Genomic DNA, 18,452 nt, shown 5'->3' on the forward strand with positions numbered 1-18,452 from the left:
GGTATTGTGTACCCAGTTTTTTTTTTATAATAACAGTAACTAATACAATAAAGAACTATGCTAAATATTAATGTTAGTGAAGGACATAAAAACAGTAAATAGTTAGGTTTAATTGCTCAAAAAGTTCCTCCTAGAAAAAGTTCTTTATCTGTGCTTCGTTCATGAATAGAGGCTTTATGCCAATTTCTTTTTATGTTTTTCTCCTAAAAAACTACAACTTAAAAGAATAAATTTTCGAAATTGTAAATTCTTTCATAATGTGGTTATCGATAACGTTTGAGGCGATTTATATACAGCATTATGCTGCAAATTAAAAATTTCATACGAAAATTACGTCTTTAGCTGATAGGTGTTATAATTAAACCTTTGCCATCATAAATAGTACAACTTTCCAGTGACATTTTTAACAGTTTCTTATCATTTACTTTGAATAAGTCATAAAAGTTTAAGTGTTTTTATTTTCAAATTAAAGTTAAGCTATGAAATAACCTAGTTACCATGCCATTATTTTCAAGTTCTTTCTACCTTTTAATATTATTCAACAATCTTTTTATCGCACAAAAGTAAACTACAAATATTTCATAATTTATTATAATTCAAAACACACAATATAGATTCGTCTAAGATTCTGTACAATTAGATTTTAAGTTAAAATATATACATTAGATAAAATGACAAAAAAATTTACACATTAAAATACAATTGTTTGATAAAAATTTTACATTTATAAGTCATATCAAGTGCTTGTCAATTCATAAATTGAAATAGTCCATCATTACAAATACCAGGAAAAGAAATATGATTAACAGCATGATAAAAGTTAAGTATCCAATCGATGCTGAAAAAAGAAAAAAAATTATATGTTTGAAAAGAAAATTTAAAAATAATTCTAAATCTTTTACTAGAATTTAATAATTATAGATCACAGTATGCATAATAAAATTTTTTACGAAAAAAAAAAGATAAGCTCTAATACCAATACAAATTGCTTAACCAGTTTTTGTAAGTTCTGATTTTTGCATCTTTCACCGATATAATTCACGTTAAAATTCTCTGGTCCTTTTAACAGTGTCAAACTTCTAATTGTAAAAAGTTAACATTAAGTAAAATTAATTAAACACAATGGAAAAACCTTATTCACCTTAGTCATTTATTATAAAAAATTCATTTCTAAAATTCACAACTTTAAGTATGCATTTTATTTAGATAGTGACTTCCATTGACTGAAAAAATTTTTCACCTTCTAAATCAGCTAACTCCTTTTTCTAAATATTTGAAAGTTCCTTGAATGATTCATAACCCATTCAAAAATATCTCTAATAATAAGTATTAAAACCAAAAGACAACTTTTTTTCTTTCTTTTTTTAACCATTGAATAAATAAATTATTCCAGAATTATTTATTCAGATTATTTATATTTGTTTCATTGGATTAATCAATTTGGCAAAAGGCATTCAAATATAAACAAAAATTTTGCAATAATTCAATACCAGAGTAGGTCTTTTTCTTTAAAAAGAAAAAAATGTTAGTAATGAAATTCAACAGCAAAGATTTTTGATCTTAGTAACCAAATTTGTATTATTATACAGTCAAACCCCGCTATAGTGAACCTTCAAGGGACCGACATTTTGGTTCACTATAACCGGGAGTTCACTATATCCGTTTCGCAGACAATTAACTAAAGGTTCCCAAACTCCTTCCTTTTATTACACATTATTCAAATAAATGACTAAAATATATTATGCAGTAGCAAAAAATGTATTATTTTTCAGTACTCTTCGTTTTGCGCGTAAAAAAAAATTAGTAATTTTTAGCTGATAAGCAATCCTCAACATCAGATATGGAAACACTTCCTGACTCTCAGATAATTTTTCCTGAATTTCTGTTATTTCGCTTTTTATACCTGTCTAACCTGCCATTCGAGCACATAAAAGTACATAGCTTATATTCCTTGTAAATATCAACTTGATTGCATCCATTTTCAATTTTTCCGATTATGCCCATTTTATCATCAATGGAGAACGTTTTACGTTTACTGGTCGCCAAAGTTAAATTTGAGACACTTGTTTGCAGACTTTTTTTAACTGAACTGAGAGCAAAAAGGAGTTGAAATGAAGGCCTTATCAACGCATATTAGTGTTTAACCCTTTGACCAATAATGAATAATTACTCATTTCCTCTGACAGAAAATGCATTTTGATCCCACTGACACCTTACAGGTACATCATCTGCCTGGGATGGAAACATCTGCTTGGTTTGTTTAGGGATGGGAAAGTGAGGTAAAAGAAGCAAACAAGAAAAAAATGTTTATCACTACATTCCCCTCTGTAGATGGTTTTAAACAGTGGTATATATATTTATTTTGAAGTAGAAATTTCAAAATTATTAAAAAAAAATGAACAAAGAAATCGGCCGAAGACAGAAAAAAGTTCACTATATCCAACTTCCTCACCTTTTTGGTTCACTATATCCACAGAAAATAACATTATACATGTATAGCAAGGCACGGGACCGAACATTTCGTTCACTATATCTGGGAGTTCACTATAAACCGTGTTCACTATACCGGAGTTTGACTGCAGTTTGTAAATTTACATATAAAGAGAAAGTTTTATGTTAGTTTAAAAATAAACTATTCTTATCTGCTTTATTTAAAGAAAGATAAAAGCCCGGAGTTGTATTTTGTAGCATAGTGAAATTTACATTTAGTTATAAAATAAATTGTAATTCTAATAAATATATTTAAGTTGGAAGCAAAGACCTCTTTCAGTGCAATAAATCATTTTCTGCATGATCAATTCTGTATACTTCCACTATATTAAAAAAGATTTTATTTATAAGATCTAAAAAATAGATGATTTTATAATATCTAATAGCAGGATGAAGCGTTTGCATTTCAATGACAAACGACTGAATATTATGCGTATCATAAATATTTTAGTATGATTAATATCAAAAGAAATTTTTTAAAGTTACCTTTCATTGGAATGTGATGAATAACAATATGATTATCTACAGATATGCTTATTAGGGAGGCTTCTTGTCCACCAGTAATGCGACGTGTTTCTTCACGTGTAGGTAAAAATTCTAAACCAGTCACAAAGATTCCATGAACATGGTTTACATTATAAAGTTTCTGTAACAAAATTATATCATGTTTGATAAATAAAGAAATATTTACTTTTGTCTAACATGGTTTCTAAATTCACATTTTTCGAAAAATATATTAATTAAAAGACATTTTTAAAAAAATTATATTAGCAGTATAACTGTCAAAAGCCTATTACAAGTTCATAAAATTAACAATTTAAATACAAAAAATAAAATAGGGGTTGTTTGATTACAGATGTTGATTTATTAAAGAAAACGCTTACTTGTAAACTAAAAGCTATATAGATCTTGACACTTCCTTCTAGTGTACCTAATCCAATAAAATGACCATTGTCGCTAAAATAAAAAATATATAAATTTGTTTAAGATGTTAAATGTTCAAATGTTTGTTCAACAATCATATGAAGCAATAGCTATTTACTATAAAGTCAAAGTGGAACTGATTTTTTCTATTATATTTACATTGCCCAATAATTTGTTTGAAGCAAAATTTAAAAACAAGTTCGTAAAAATGATCTGAACAATAAAATATTGTTAGACAAATTTCATAAAATTTTTGTAATAATATTTAATTGGGACATTATGAAGAATAATTTTATTTGCTTTCTCATAAAATGGTGTATAAATCTTGGTGTAAAGTACTTTATCTCTCTTCTTTAACTATGAAGAGTTGTTAAAGATTTTGTAATTCTAACAACATACCCCTTTTTTATAATTAACATAAAATTTGCTACATTTCAATTTAATTGCTTTTGATTTTGTACATCATTTTAACAAGTTGAATTTAATTTTTTATTCGATTTTATTTTATATGTTTGATTTATAATGAGTTTTTTTCCTCCTCCCATTATCTTATCTCCCAAGCATATTTCTTTTTCATTCATAAAAACATATTAAAATGCAAACCAGAAATAGGTATTGGCAATTATAAAAACAAAACTAACTTTTATTGAAAAGCTTGTATTTTTTATAAAGGTTATCTAAAAGAAATTTTTTTATTTCTGTATTACTTAAGTATGTGTTAGTTTTTACATCCAAGTAAAATTCAAAGTAGCAATATTTTAAACTTTAGTATCCACAATTGCAGAAATATATTGAACAAAATCTAATTATCATAAATTACAATCTTAAACTTATTTTTAATAATGCTAGTTTTCACTTATAATTAATAAAAAGTAAAAATATAATTAAAACATACTTAAATCATAATTTTTTTTTATATAAAACTTTAACTGATGCTAAAATTACAATAAACATATAATTCAAACAAAACAAAAAAAATTAATTCAAATCAGAGTAAAAAACTGTATTAAGCTTTTCTTTAAATAAAACTTCCATTCATTTAACTTCTGCTAAAAAATCTGTAAGTCATTTCAATTATTAATAATATAAGGCCGATAAAGAAAACAGCTTTCCATGTAAATAAGATGTCATAGAACAAACTACTTGCAGATATTTTTAATTTTTCTTTTTTAAAAAAAAAAAAAAAAAGAGCTGAAAGCTTTAAAGAAGATAAAATATATCAAAAATAATTCACACAATATAACGAAACATGAAAAAATTATATATTTTTAATTCAAATGCAGTTAAAGCTTAGTAAAATAAATCAGGAATTTCTAACCTATGGGTCAAAAGCTTCCAGGATGTAAAAAAAGAAAAGAAAAATTATTGAAATTATTGTTGAAATTACTAAATTATTGAAATTACTAAATAAGTAATTTCAATGTAGATTTCCAACTTCTGAAGCTAACTTAGGCAATTATTCTGTGTCATGGCTAAAAGAGGTTGAGAACTTTTGGAATTTAATTATGTCTACTTTAAAGGATAAAGAAAAAAATGTATCAAAATAAGTAACTTATTTTTATGATACCTTATAGCCATTGTAGTTAACATGTCCTTTCCAGCCGAAACGATTTTTTGCAATAAGAATTCTTTTGTATCCCACTTGCAAATATACGAACACATTGGAGGTTTCGATCGCTCACGTGGATTTAGAGTTGCAAATAAAGCCAAGTCATTTTTGTCTTCTACTATACCAAATCTGAAACAAATTCCAATAAAAGAGCATAAGTCATATGAACGCAAAAACAGTGATTCTAAGGTAAACATGTGCTTTAAACAACAACTTATATTATTAAGAATAAATATATATTTTATTGGTTGATTATAATGATATTTAAGTATTGCAGAACAAGATATGTAAAAAAAAAATTGAAACTATTTTTATTTATTACCTGGGCTTGTAAGCATCCAAAAAGTAATTGAGATAGTTTGTTATGCAGTACTTTACTTTACTTACTTATATATTTTAGTAAAAAGTATATATGTCATTAATTGATTAAAACTATCTATTCTTAACTTGATTTTTTTTCAAGCAAAATTTTTGGACTCATTTTAAATAACATAAAGGTAACTTTTTCCTCCATTTGAAATAAAATTATTTCTTAAATATGCCATGCAATTTATTATACACTTAAAAACAGAGATATGGATTTCTTAAAATTTTTTTCAAAATTATTACTTATAAGAAAAACTTATACTTTAATTTATACTACTGTATTAGTTTTATATAAAAATTATCAGTCAGCATTAAATTGTTATCATAGAAATTTAAATAGAGGTTGAAATAAAATTTTCTGATGAACAGATATATATTACTAGCATTTCTCTGAAATATTAAAAATCAATTACAAAGGATTAAAAATAATCACTGTGATAAAGATTTTTTTTATGTGATCTTAAAATATAAATTTTGCTCGAATAAACATACCTACAACTTCTAAATATATACTTTGCAGTAGATTTGGAAGGTAGAACGTAATTAAGTTCTGTGACAAGAGAACCATTTTCAGCATTCCAAATTTTACCATGCCCATCTCTTGAAATGCTAACTATCTAAAAATAATATTATATATATATATATATATATATATATATATATATATATATATATATATATATATATATATATATATATATATATATATATAAACAGCAGTACACAAAGAAAAGACAACTTTAAAGTAGAATGATAATACAGCGAAACCTCAAGGAAAGACCACCTCTTTGAAGCGACATCTGTTTATGACCACTTTTAGAAGGAACAGAATTTTTTTCATAGACTTTGTGTTGAAGAAGACCTTTAGGAGAGATCATCAAAACCTCTCCAATCAACTCGGCAAGCCTCTGCACCCCATGCGGAAAAGGTCAAATAAGGAAACAACAAAAAAATATTGTAATAAAAAATACTAACAAAACAAATAAGAAATTTAGATTTATTTAAAATATTTGTGTGAGGCTCGTATTTAGAGGCTCTTTTTGGCACTCTCTGAAAAAGATATTCAATCTCACACTGTGCATTAAAGACATTGCTATTAATTATTTAGGTTTAAAGTTAAAAGTTAAATTAGGAAAAAAATTATTTCAGAAAAAACTAAGCATCTCAAACAAACCTCTTATATTTTAAAGCTAACAAATGTTTATGATATAAAATTAAATGCAAACATAAAAATTAAATGCAAAAAACATAATTGTTTATCTATTTAAAATAGTTCTATCGTTCATAATTGGTAAGTTTGTTTTTAAATATAATTATGTGAGTAGGGATAATTTTTATTGACCATAAATTTTATTCATCGAACCGATTTTCACAATGCATACACAAGTGGCATTTCCATACCAAGAAAATTAAACGGACAGAAATTTAAATAGTTTCCGAAAAATCATGTACCTTCGTAACATTTTGAAGATGATGACGGTAACCCCTAAGAGTGAAAAACCTCCATTAACAACCAATTTAGTATGGAACAGAGAGTGATCACTCCTGAGAGGATTCACTGTTCACAATGTACTCTAATGATCTTTGAAAAAAAATTTCATGAATCCATATTATATTAAAATTTATAGCAATAAAGCATTGCTTATAAGAAAAAGCAATGTTTTTTTTTATAATATACATAAATTGTTCCCTAAATTCTCTGATGATTTAAATTTTTTTACCATTTATGATGTAAAATGTTGCAAAAGGAAAAGAAAGTTAAAAAGTTCAGAGTTATCAAAAATTGGAGGGCTCCTCAAACGACTAACACTTTTATTTTTAAATATTTCGCGCATCACTGCAGGGTTTCCTCGCCATGTAACTTTATGGTTTTATTATCAGAAAACTAGCTACTCAGATAATGCAATTCAGTGCTGTTGGACTTTTACTTTGGAGATTTTTTTGAAGTCTATGGTTGGTATCAACAAACCTAAAATCCCTCATGCTTTAATAGATGAAACTGGAATGTCTATCAGGCACCAAAGCCATCTTCTCCTTTTCACAACATGCTGTTCTATATTTTACTCTATACCTACATAGAATAATTGCAAAATGTCAAGGCAGAGCCAATCTTTGCCTCTACCCATTTGCATTTAAAATATTTTTTGCACTTATATGCCACTGTGATGTAATTATCATAATAGATTCAAGTACCAAAATTACAGGAACCTGTAAACTATTATGCATAACGAGCTGCCAGGCCTGAAGTGCAACGAACTGAACTGAAATCAAATGTATGATAAGTATATATCCCATTGCAAAGGTTTGTTATAATTCTGGATACTTATGCTTTTGTTGTTTGAATTTTATTAAAGTTACATTTAAATTTGTCACTTTTTCCTTTCTATCCTTGACGATTGATCTATTTAAAATGTTGGGCAAAATACGCTCAACTTATTTTGCTAAACCACTATTAGTTATATTATCATTAAAAAAAGTTACATAAGAGAAATCAAGAGAGGGCTTTAACTTGTTAACTGGGCAAAATATTCCATACATATACACTTTACACGAACTACTACACAAATGGGAATGACATTTTTCGGCAGAGATTAATAGAAATGTCTTGATATTACTTATTAACTATATAGAAGACAAAAAAGTACTATATAGAAAGAGTTGAACAAAAGTTTATATCCGGGTAAACAGGTTAAAGATTCAAAGCAGTGTAGGCAAAGAGCAGTGAAGAAACATTGAGATTGTGAAAATTAATAACAAAATAACAGCTAAATTTGATAATTATGACAATAACTTAGATTCAGTAAAAGAATATTGCATGTAATTTTCTCACAAGCTACAATTTGAAGAAAGAGTTTTAAAAACTAGTCAAATAATAAAGTGATCAAAATAAATAGTTTTAAAAATACAGTATAAAAACAGAATTTTTGACAGAATATACTAAATTCATATTTACTTTTTTACCAAGTGGACAAATGTCAAGATCATCTACCTCGTCGGAATGTGCTTCAATGTCATGAATTTTCTTTAATTCAGGAAACTGGTTTAAAAAGATTCAAAATAAATTTTAATATTAAAAAATTAATAAATATAATTTTATAAATATTATTTTAAATGGGATAACATTGAACGAATATTAAACTAAAATTTTAGAGAATGTTTCAAGAAAATATAAAAGACAACTAATTTAAAATAACAAACAAAACTACAAATTTAAAATAAGAAAACGAAAAATTAATTATTTACACTAGAAAAAGTAATCAGAAAGTACCAACATTTCAGTTTTTGAAATATATGCAAAAATTATTGTTTAAATAAAATATTGGTACTTGCATAATTCTACCATTTATTGTAAAATATACTAGGGTGTGTATCCATATTTTTCAACAAAAATTAAGCAGCTTTAAAGCACCTAAGGAATTATTTTAAACATAAGAAAAAAATTGTAATTAGGCTACATGCACAAAAAAAAAAAAAAACTTTTTTTCAGCATTATTTGTATAAAATATTTTTATACTTACACATATATAAAATTAATAAATTACAAAAATATTTTCAATGATATTTTCACAATATGGGTAATTTTTTATTTTACTTACTACAACCAAAAATAACCAACTTTTAAAAATGCTACCGACCTTGCCATTGATTTAATAAAAACTGTTTTGTTTCTTTTTAATAATATCCTTTCTGATAAAACATTTAACATGCAGCTTAAATAAACACTAGTCAGTTTGAAAAAAAAAAAAAATCAGATTACATTAATAGAAAACCTTATTTTAAATAATGAGTGTAAAATAACTTAAAGATTCTTAAATAATCATCAATTTTACAAAAAATTTGTCTTAGAAATAAAAGGTGAAATAAAGATATTTATGTATGGTTTACTTCAATACACTCATTAAACCAGAACTATTTCCAAAAATTACTGCTAAAACCCAGAAAGAGAAGTTCTGATGTTTTGAAATCTAATTTTTTATTCAATTATATGACAGACATTGAGCTTAGATTTTGTTACAATAAATTGTACACATATCTAAGTAAACAAAGTATCAAGTCTTTAAAAAATATAAAATATGACAAATATAAAAAATATGACAAAACTAACTTCTGCAATAAATGTTAAAATTAGCATTAAAATAACGATTATAAATAAAACCATATACATTTCAAGGCTCAATACTAAAACTGTCCAGGATCACTAAAATTTGACTTTAGCTACCCAAAATAATAATTAATGAATCCATGTACTAAGAATTAGAATAAAGGAATAAAATATATATATTTATTTTCAGCTTTTTGTTTTGGTTCCTGTTACTGTCCCTAAGTAGCATATTTCATCATAATTGTGATGATTTCCCATTCTTTGTGTAGTAATTTTTCACCTAAATTTTCATTTAAATTTTCAAAAAAAAAAAAAAAATATTAATACATTTTAAACAAATCAAAATGGTAAAGATCTTTTAAGTATTGGTCCTGTGAACAATTGACCAAAGTTTTTTTTTTAAATTTCCCCCCACAAATTGCTTCTGAGAAAGCTAAATGCGAAAATTACCAAAATTACATGATAGAGAGATTTTTAATAGCTTAATACCCTCATCAGACCAGAAATGGAACATAATGCAGAGCAATTATTTACAATGAACGAACTTACTTTTTAGCTGCTATAACAAATTTCTTTTTTATGCTATTTAATATGAGAACAATGATCTACTGATTGTTTTGTAAAATTTACTAAAATAACCAGAAAATTCAAGTGTTAGTGTTGCTTAATAAGACTGGATTAAATGTGGAGTTTAATGACTATATTGCATCAAACTCAAATGATAAATGTAATCAAGAACACATATGTTTGTGATTTAGTTAAAAGGAAATAAATAACGTAATTAATGAAAAATATAAATCTTATTAATAACTATCCAGAATAAGAATATTTCTACAACATGCATTAAAACTTTTCAATTAATAAGAGCTTTCAACATTAAATAATGTAACTTTAATTCATTTAAAACTTTAGAGATGAAATTTTAAAACAAACATTATAGTACTAACTTTCCAAATTCTAATGTGACCATCAGCCCCAGCTGTGGTAAGTAAACTGGAGGACCTTGAAAAACGAACAACCTTCTGAAAAGGTTCTTCACTAAAATCAGTTTGGAATGAATCCAAATTATGAATACAAAATTGAAGCTTTGATGAGGAATGTATCACATTTGCATTTGCATCTTCTTTTTCATACTTTTTTGGGTCTACCTGATTTTCTTCAACTGACTCTGTTTCTACTATTCTTTTTCTAACTGTAGATTTAGCATGCTTATCTAATTAAAAAGAAGTAATCATAAGAAAATAGAAACAATATTACATTTAAATATATTTCAGTAAAAAAATAATGATAATAAATGAATATTACAATGGTATCCAAAAATGAGTTAACTCGAAGAATTAAAATAAGAGTCATTAACCTGTTATGGGATATCGAGTATTAACTTAGTAACAGAGAAAGAGTTTGTGATGCAGGAGAGGACATTTTTATGAAAAATAAGTTCCTGTTTTGTAATATAAATTTAAATAAAAACAATAAAGGAGATTTTTTATTCCTTAATAAATGGAATAAAAACTTATGCGATATTGTTCCATATATTTACATACTATATTGAAGTCTAGATTTAAAATCATAATTACCGAGATAGAAAAAACTTAAATTGTATACTCAAAAGATTGAGTCTTCTGAAATTTTGTAAAATTAATAATGTGAAATGATCTAGATAACACAAAATTCTATTTAACGCAAAGCCTTACACTTGAGTCTATTTTAAGCACAATTTTTATGTTACATTCAACAAAATTTTCAGCAAATAGTCTAAGTTTTAATTCAAAATTTTACCAGTTAAAAGTAAAAAAATGTGTGAATAAAAACTTCTCAAAACACTTATATCACCCCTAATATAAACCACAATTTTTCAAAAATACACTCATATATTAGAATTAGACAAAAGAAGTAAAGATAAAAAGTTACATACCGTCTTCAATTTTCTATGATACAGAAGGGTTGAAAATTTAATTTTCTTATATAAACTTTTTGCTATATTCCTATCACTCATTTTTTAAACTTCACTATCACGGAAAAGTTTTCGGTCTATTCCCTATTGCTGTTGTTGTTCATTTACGTCGCACTAGAGCTGCACAATGGTCCATTGGCTACGGTCTGGGAAACATCCCAGAAGATGGTCCGAAGACATGCCATCACAATTTTTATCCTCTGCAGAGGGGATGGCACCCCAGCTTCGGTAGCCCAACGACCTGCATGTGAAGTCGAGCACTTTACGGTAGAACGGTTTAACGAGGACCAATACCGCACACCCTTGGTGCCTACGCAGGCTGATCCAAGTGGTCACCCACCTGCACACTGACAGTAGCCAGTGATGCTCGACTTCGGTGATCTGCTGGGAACCCTGTCTTAACGATCAGTCCACTCAGGAACCGGTCTATTTTCTAACAACTTAACTCAATTGTTAAGAGGGTGTGTACGGAAAAGGAATAACAAATTTTTTTATATATTAATTTTCTCAAATAAATTTATAATTGTTATTTATTTTAGTTGGCAGTACCTTTTGTAATAAATAAATGCAAGGTTGCCATCCGATCAGAATCTGAGAAATTTAAAAATTTTTAATCTGAGAAATTTGATTTTAGAATTTCAATAGATCTTTTCAGCTAAAAATACTCAAATATAAAGTAAGTTTTAAATTATCCATTTAAAATTAATATATACATATTTTTATTAATTAAGAAAAATGAACTAAATAGAAGCCATTATTTCAATTTTTTTTTTTTCAGGCATTGCTATGAAATGATACAATTTTGGCAAACATTTGTAATCAATAAAATACATCTCAAAAATTAAAACCAAAAATTTAACCTAAATTCTAACAACTGCATGTTTTTTAAATGTGCTAAGTTAAAGAGCACTCTATTCTACAAACATAAAATTTTACATTATTTTTGTTTATTGACTATATTTGCAATCTTAATATCAGACATAGTGTAAATAAAGTAGCTGTTAATGAAGAATTTAACGCAACGTTTGTGGATACCAACAACAAAGATGCAATTTAGGTTAATTAAAATAGATTGAACTGATTATTCATGAATAGGATATACAAGAGATTCATAATTAGATTGTACGGAATCAGTAAGTTTAAAAATCAGGTAAGTCTAATTTGGATTGTTTTAGTTGCATCTTTTTTGTTCTATATTTTCAATAATAAATTCTTTGACGTATAAGCACGGTTAACAGACAAACTGATTAGTAAGACACACATTAATTTATTATAACAGAAAAAAATTAATCTTGATCAAATAGTCAGATAAGGATACCATGAAAACTTATTTTATAATAAATATATCTTTAATATAGGTAACAAAACAACCAAACAATTATCATTTAATGAATTAATGGTTTTAAAGGTATAGACATTAAAATTTTTATAAATAAGCCTTTTTTTCCCATTTTCCAATATAGTGCTCACAAAATTTTGACAAAAAAACCCAATCATGGCTAAGCACTAAGCCTGCAGGAACAGAAATATTCACTATACATTTCTATTAACTTTGTGATGTTTAGTTCAAATTATATATGTTTTAATAGTCTATCTCAAAAAAAACTATTCTGTTCTATTTTTTTTTAAAGATAGAAAAAGTGTGAAAGGTTAAAAAATTAGATCACTAGCAATTTAAGCCAAAACTAAAAATTTTCCAGATAAATTTAATAAGATATAAAAGAGCTTATCAGTAAGTTTAAAAATCAGGTAAGTCTAATTTGGATTGTTTTAGTTGCATCTTTTTTGTTCTATATTTTCAATAATAAATTCTTTGACGTATAAGCACGGTTAACAGACAAACTGATTAGTAAGACACACATTAATTTATTATAACAGAAAAAAATTAATCTTGATCAAATAGTCAGATAAGGATACCATGAAAACTTATTTTATAATAAATATATCTTTAATATAGGTAACAAAACAACCAAACAATTATCATTTAATGAATTAATGGTTTTAAAGGTATAGACATTAAAATTTTTATAAATAAGCCTTTTTTTCCCATTTTCCAATATAGTGCTCACAAAATTTTGACAAAAAAACCCAATCATGGCTAAGCACTAAGCCTGCAGGAACAGAAATATTCACTATACATTTCTATTAACTTTGTGATGTTTAGTTCAAATTATATATGTTTTAATAGTCTATCTCAAAAAAAACTATTCTGTTCTATTTTTTTTTAAAGATAGTAAAAGTGTGAAAGGTTAAAAAATTAGATCACTAGCAATTTAAGCCAAAATTAAAAATTTTCAAGATAAATTTAATAAGATATAAAAGAACTATGTATACAAATTGAATATAAAATTAATAAATCAAAATAAAATTCATTAAAAACATTGATTGCATTAACTAATAAAGTATAAATTGCTATTTTTAAATATTAGATTAAAAAAAGTATCAGTAACACAAAATAGACTTACCTTTTGATTCTTTTATAATTGTTTCTTTTTCTACAATCATTTCATGTTTGATTTTATAAGTATGACAATTTCCTTCCATTCCTGCAAACAATATTTTATACTTGCCGGCATCGTGAATAGCACAGTTTCTTGTGGCTTCACTTCCAGTTTCATAATGAGTTATAGATTCAGCTCTGCAAGTTACACCGTCATGAATTAGTTCATAGATTTGCTATAAAAATAATTAAAAACTAATTAATGAAATAACTTACAAAATATAGACCTATACAATTTAGATCAAGAAGCAAATCAATATCTCACAAACATTTTATAATGCAGCAAATCTAAACCATTCAAAATTAAATTAATCAAAAAGCTCTGAAAGTAACAAGAATTTACAGAAACTACTACAGTAGACTATAATTCCCAGTCTAAAATCTGCACTAATTTTATAATGCAGCAAACTGGTAGTTAAATTTGAAGGAAAAAAAACAAACAATTATAGTGTCTATAAAATAAATTTTGTTAAAAAATTAATAAATCAGAAATGTTTCAAAGTAACAAGAATTTACAGAAATTACTACAGTAATCTTAAAATCAACCATCTAATCATCAATCAACCATCAAAATCATTCAATGTTAAAAAATAAATTAATAATTCAGAAAGCTCTTAAAGTAACAATAATTTATAGTAATTAGAATAGTAGACAATTCACAGCCTTAAAATCAAACATTGCATAAAACAGGGATGTGATTGACAAAAACACAAAAAAGAGGAAGTTTATAACTGTAGCATTAAACGTGCAAAAGAAAAAATTATATGAATTCAATAGCCAATCTGATAATGATTACATTATTATCTATTCAAATAAATATAAATAAATGGTAATTATGTTCTTAAATAAAATCTTGATTAAAAAAATTTTTTTTTAATAATTTAGATAACTTTGAGTAATTATGCATAAGCAGGATTTTATGTATCACATCATTTTAAAAAACATTTCTTTAATGATCAAAGGACCTTTATGGACATTCTCATCAGTTCTTTGTTTTTTCGATGGTCTTTTATTAACATGACTGATCTGTAGACTGCGTTTTGCAGACTTTTGATCATCAGTGTTGATAGGACAAGAAAGTTCATTTCTCACACAATTTTTAGAGGCCTTAGATTAAGAATCGCGATGTTGGATTTCAAAATCACGTGAATAAGAATCGCGTGAAAAAGAATCGCGATGCCGTATTTTAAAATCGCGTGAATAAGGCGATATCGGATTTTAAAATCGCGATGTTGGATTTTAAGATTGCGTGACTAAGAATCGCGATGTTCGATTTTAAAATAGGGTGAATAAGAATCGCGATGTTGGATTTTAAAATCGCTTGAATAAGAATCGCGATGTTGGATTTTAAAATCGCTTGAATAAGAATCGCGATGTTTGACTTTAAAATCGCGTGAAAAAGAATCGCGATGCCGGATTTTAAAATCGCGTGAATAAGGGGATATCGGATTTTAAAATCGCGATGTTGGATTTTAAGATTGCGTGAATAAGAATCGCGATGTTCGATTTTAAAATAGGGTGAATAAGAATCGCGATGTTGGATTTTAAGAGTGCGTGAATAAGAATCGCGATGTTCGATTTTAAAATAGGTTGAATAAGAATCGCAATGTTAGATTTTAAAATCGCTTGAATAAGAATCGCGATGTTGGATTTTAAAATCGCTTGAATAAGAATCACGATATTGAATTTTAAAAGCACGAAAATACAAATCGCGGTATTGAATTTTTAAATCGTGTAAATAAGAATCACGATGCATAATTTTTTAGAGTCCGTGAATACTTATCACAACGAGTAATGATTAAACCGCGTATAAATTCGAATATCGATGTTTGATATTACAACCGCGTGATAACGAATCGCAATATTGAAATTTAAAAATATATATGAATACGAATCGCGACATTGGATTTTAAACTAGCGGGAATATGAATCGCGATATTGGGTTTTAAAAACGTTTAAATACAAATCGCGATATTGGATTTTAAAAACGCTTAAATACAAATCGCGATATTGAACTTTTAAATTGCGTGAATGGGAATTGATTTTCAACAAAAGAAAAAAATTTTCAACGAAATATCATTTACTGCATAAAAAAAATTTCCGCGCGGAAATTTATGAAAAAAGAGCAGAAGATATGGAAAAATCTGAAAAAAGCGGAAATCAGCGGATCCGCGGAAGAATCACATCCCTGATAAAATCTGCACACATTTTAAAATTCAAATAGCCAACAGATGGTTAAATTTCCAAAAGACAATTATAGTGCCAATGAAATAATCTTTGTTAAAAAATAAATTATGCAATATATTTTCAAACATCACTGAGCTTGTAACTATTTAAAATGAAATTTTAATAAATTTTAACTTAAGTGAATTATCCTGTCTTACTCTATCTGAGATATAATTAAATAAAATATTTATAATGATGCATAAAATATTAGTAATTTTACTTAAATTTATAAAATAAAAATTGAGTTATGAAAAAGTAAACAAATGATTTGTAGCCTGAAAAATTCTAAAATTAACAAAGGCTCTTACACAAAGCTATGCAGTTTTTACAGAGTTTACTATGTATATTTTTGTATGTGCATATTTACTATGTAAAATTTTGATTTTTATGAAGCATTGATCAGAGCTTTCAAAAAACAATATTTTAAAAGCTAAAGAGTCCATAATTCATATAATTAGAAAAATCTCATTGTAGGAGCTATAATTTTTAAAAAAAAATTTATTTCTCTAAAAAATTAATTAACTAAAATTTTATTAGATTAAGTTTTTCTCAACTTAATATTCCTTGCGCAATGCAGTTTGCTCAATCTGGAATTGATTCTAATAAGTGAGAAAGAAAATTATACTAAACTAAAAATTACCCCTACTCAGTATAAGTTGAACATTAAATAAAACAAAAATCAATCTTGTTATTTATTAATCACTCTTCACACTATTCTTTTTAGACAATCATAATTGAATAAAAAATTTAAATGAAAAAAAAAAACTTATTTGATAAACATATCAAAAACTGCATCCTCTTTCCGCAATGGAAAAAAAAAAAAAACTACAGTTTTCAAAGACTAAATATTTAATTATTAACTCTGAAGCAAATTCTGTTATATCAAAAGTTTAGAAATTATATTAAAGTACATAGATTTTTAAGAGCACGATTTTAAAATGATTTTGTAACTAAGAAGCATTTGCACTGTAGAAAAAAAAATTTTTTTTTTAGCTCATAGCATACATTGAAAAAACTCAATTTTAGTTTTAATGATTGATCTTATTGTTAATTTAAGTATAAATAAAAATTCGATTAGAGGGTAGAATTGGGTGCATTGTTGATCGAGCACTTTTCTTCAGAACTTTTACTGTATATAAAATCCTCTATAATGTGATTATTACTATCTCAATTACTTATTAGAAAATCGGGGAGATTTCCTTATCCTGATCTTTGGCAGAATAATCATCAAGCCCTAGCAACTTCCGGGCAGCGGCCAGCGAGAAACTAAAAAAAACATCACAGAAAGGAACAAACTCGAAATGTATAACTCAGAGCCACCCCGGGCAAATATCTACATGTTTTTTCAAAAAAATTTGCAAGTTTAAAATCTATTTGGCACCATGGCGATTGTAGTTGGTGCAACAGATCACAATATGGAAATATCCCAAAAAAATTTTGAGTTTAAGCCATAAAGTCCTTGTCTTCAGAAAAAACATAAAAAAATAGCAAAAAGAAAAGAAAAAGACCCAGTTGTCGATTTTTACCAAAAATTTCAGTAGTTAAAACATTAACAGAACTGCAAAATATTTTGAACTAGAAAGACAAAACTATTAATAAGTAGTTTGGGTATCAGTTATTTCTTTAATCAAAGATACAAAACTGTAGAACCATGTTTCTTGGAAGATCATAATTTATAAAAACTTCATTATTTTCATATTTGAATGCTATATTTTGTCTTTAATTATTTTGATTCATTTTTTAAGTTAAAAAAAAATGAAACTTACGATAACATTAGGTACGCCGGTCTTAGCACCTCCACCACCACCAGCAACTAGGACATGCCTTTCAGATAAACACTGAACAGTGTAAAGCGGAAAATTCACCCGAGCCAACAACTGACTTTGTTTTTTCAATGTCATCTTAAATATGTTGCCTATATTAAAAACAATTAATTAATACCAGAAAAGATATAATTATGAGAATTTCTTTTGTAACATAACAAAATAAACCAAACCTGTCCTGTATGTTGCTAGTTTTTTTATGATATAAAAGATAGAATTTAATAAAACTTTTATTTTAAAATATATAAGTCATAATAAGTCCAAATTTACACTTATTCTCAATTTGTTTCGTTTTATTTTTTCTGCTGAATGGGAAAAACAATACAATTAAAATAGTTGACGTGTCCCACCGCGAGAGGGTTGGAAAAATAAAATGAAAAAAAATTTCGTCATTGTTGCCATAGCAACTTAGCTCAAACACGTTGCCTAATTTTTTCTTTATAATTAAAACTCCTAGT

General features: G+C 26.3%; 1 protein-coding gene across 1 annotated transcript; it reads right to left on the minus strand.

Annotated features, from left to right (window-relative positions):
* Positions 1 to 564: 564 nt before the first annotated feature.
* Positions 565 to 18,415, minus strand: LOC107452562 (guanine nucleotide-exchange factor SEC12). The gene is made up of 10 exons (XM_016069053.1): positions 18,168 to 18,415; positions 17,938 to 18,086; positions 13,911 to 14,121; positions 10,439 to 10,704; positions 8,343 to 8,426; positions 5,882 to 6,006; positions 4,982 to 5,152; positions 3,375 to 3,447; positions 2,977 to 3,136; positions 565 to 838 (listed from the first exon to the last, which is right to left on the minus strand). Exons 2-10 carry the CDS (start codon positions 18,070 to 18,072, stop codon positions 753 to 755), a joined length of 1,311 nt encoding a protein of 436 aa, XP_015924539.1. The 5' UTR covers positions 18,073 to 18,086; positions 18,168 to 18,415; the 3' UTR covers positions 565 to 752.
* Between the last annotated feature and the right edge of the window lie 37 nt (positions 18,416 to 18,452).

This window comes from Parasteatoda tepidariorum, chromosome 2 (genome assembly GCF_982258835.1).
Source record: "Parasteatoda tepidariorum strain Cologne lab strain chromosome 2, Ptep-v5.0, whole genome shotgun sequence".
NCBI classification, from domain to species: Eukaryota; Metazoa; Arthropoda; class Arachnida; order Araneae; family Theridiidae; genus Parasteatoda; species Parasteatoda tepidariorum.

Bases quoted from the DNA above. Each gene is read 5' to 3' on its own strand.
- LOC107452562 (XM_016069053.1), bottom strand. From the start codon at position 18,072: ATGACATTGAAAAAACAAAGTCAGTTGTTGGCTCGGGTGAATTTTCCG. The intron at 6,007-8,342 runs GTAAATATGAAT...TATTATTTTTAG, and splicing joins TTTGTCCACTTGGTAAAAAA to ATAGTTAGCATTTCAAGAGA. The intron at 5,153-5,881 runs GTATGTTTATTC...AATTTGTTTCAG, and splicing joins TATATATTTAGAAGTTGTAG to ATTTGGTATAGTAGAAGACA.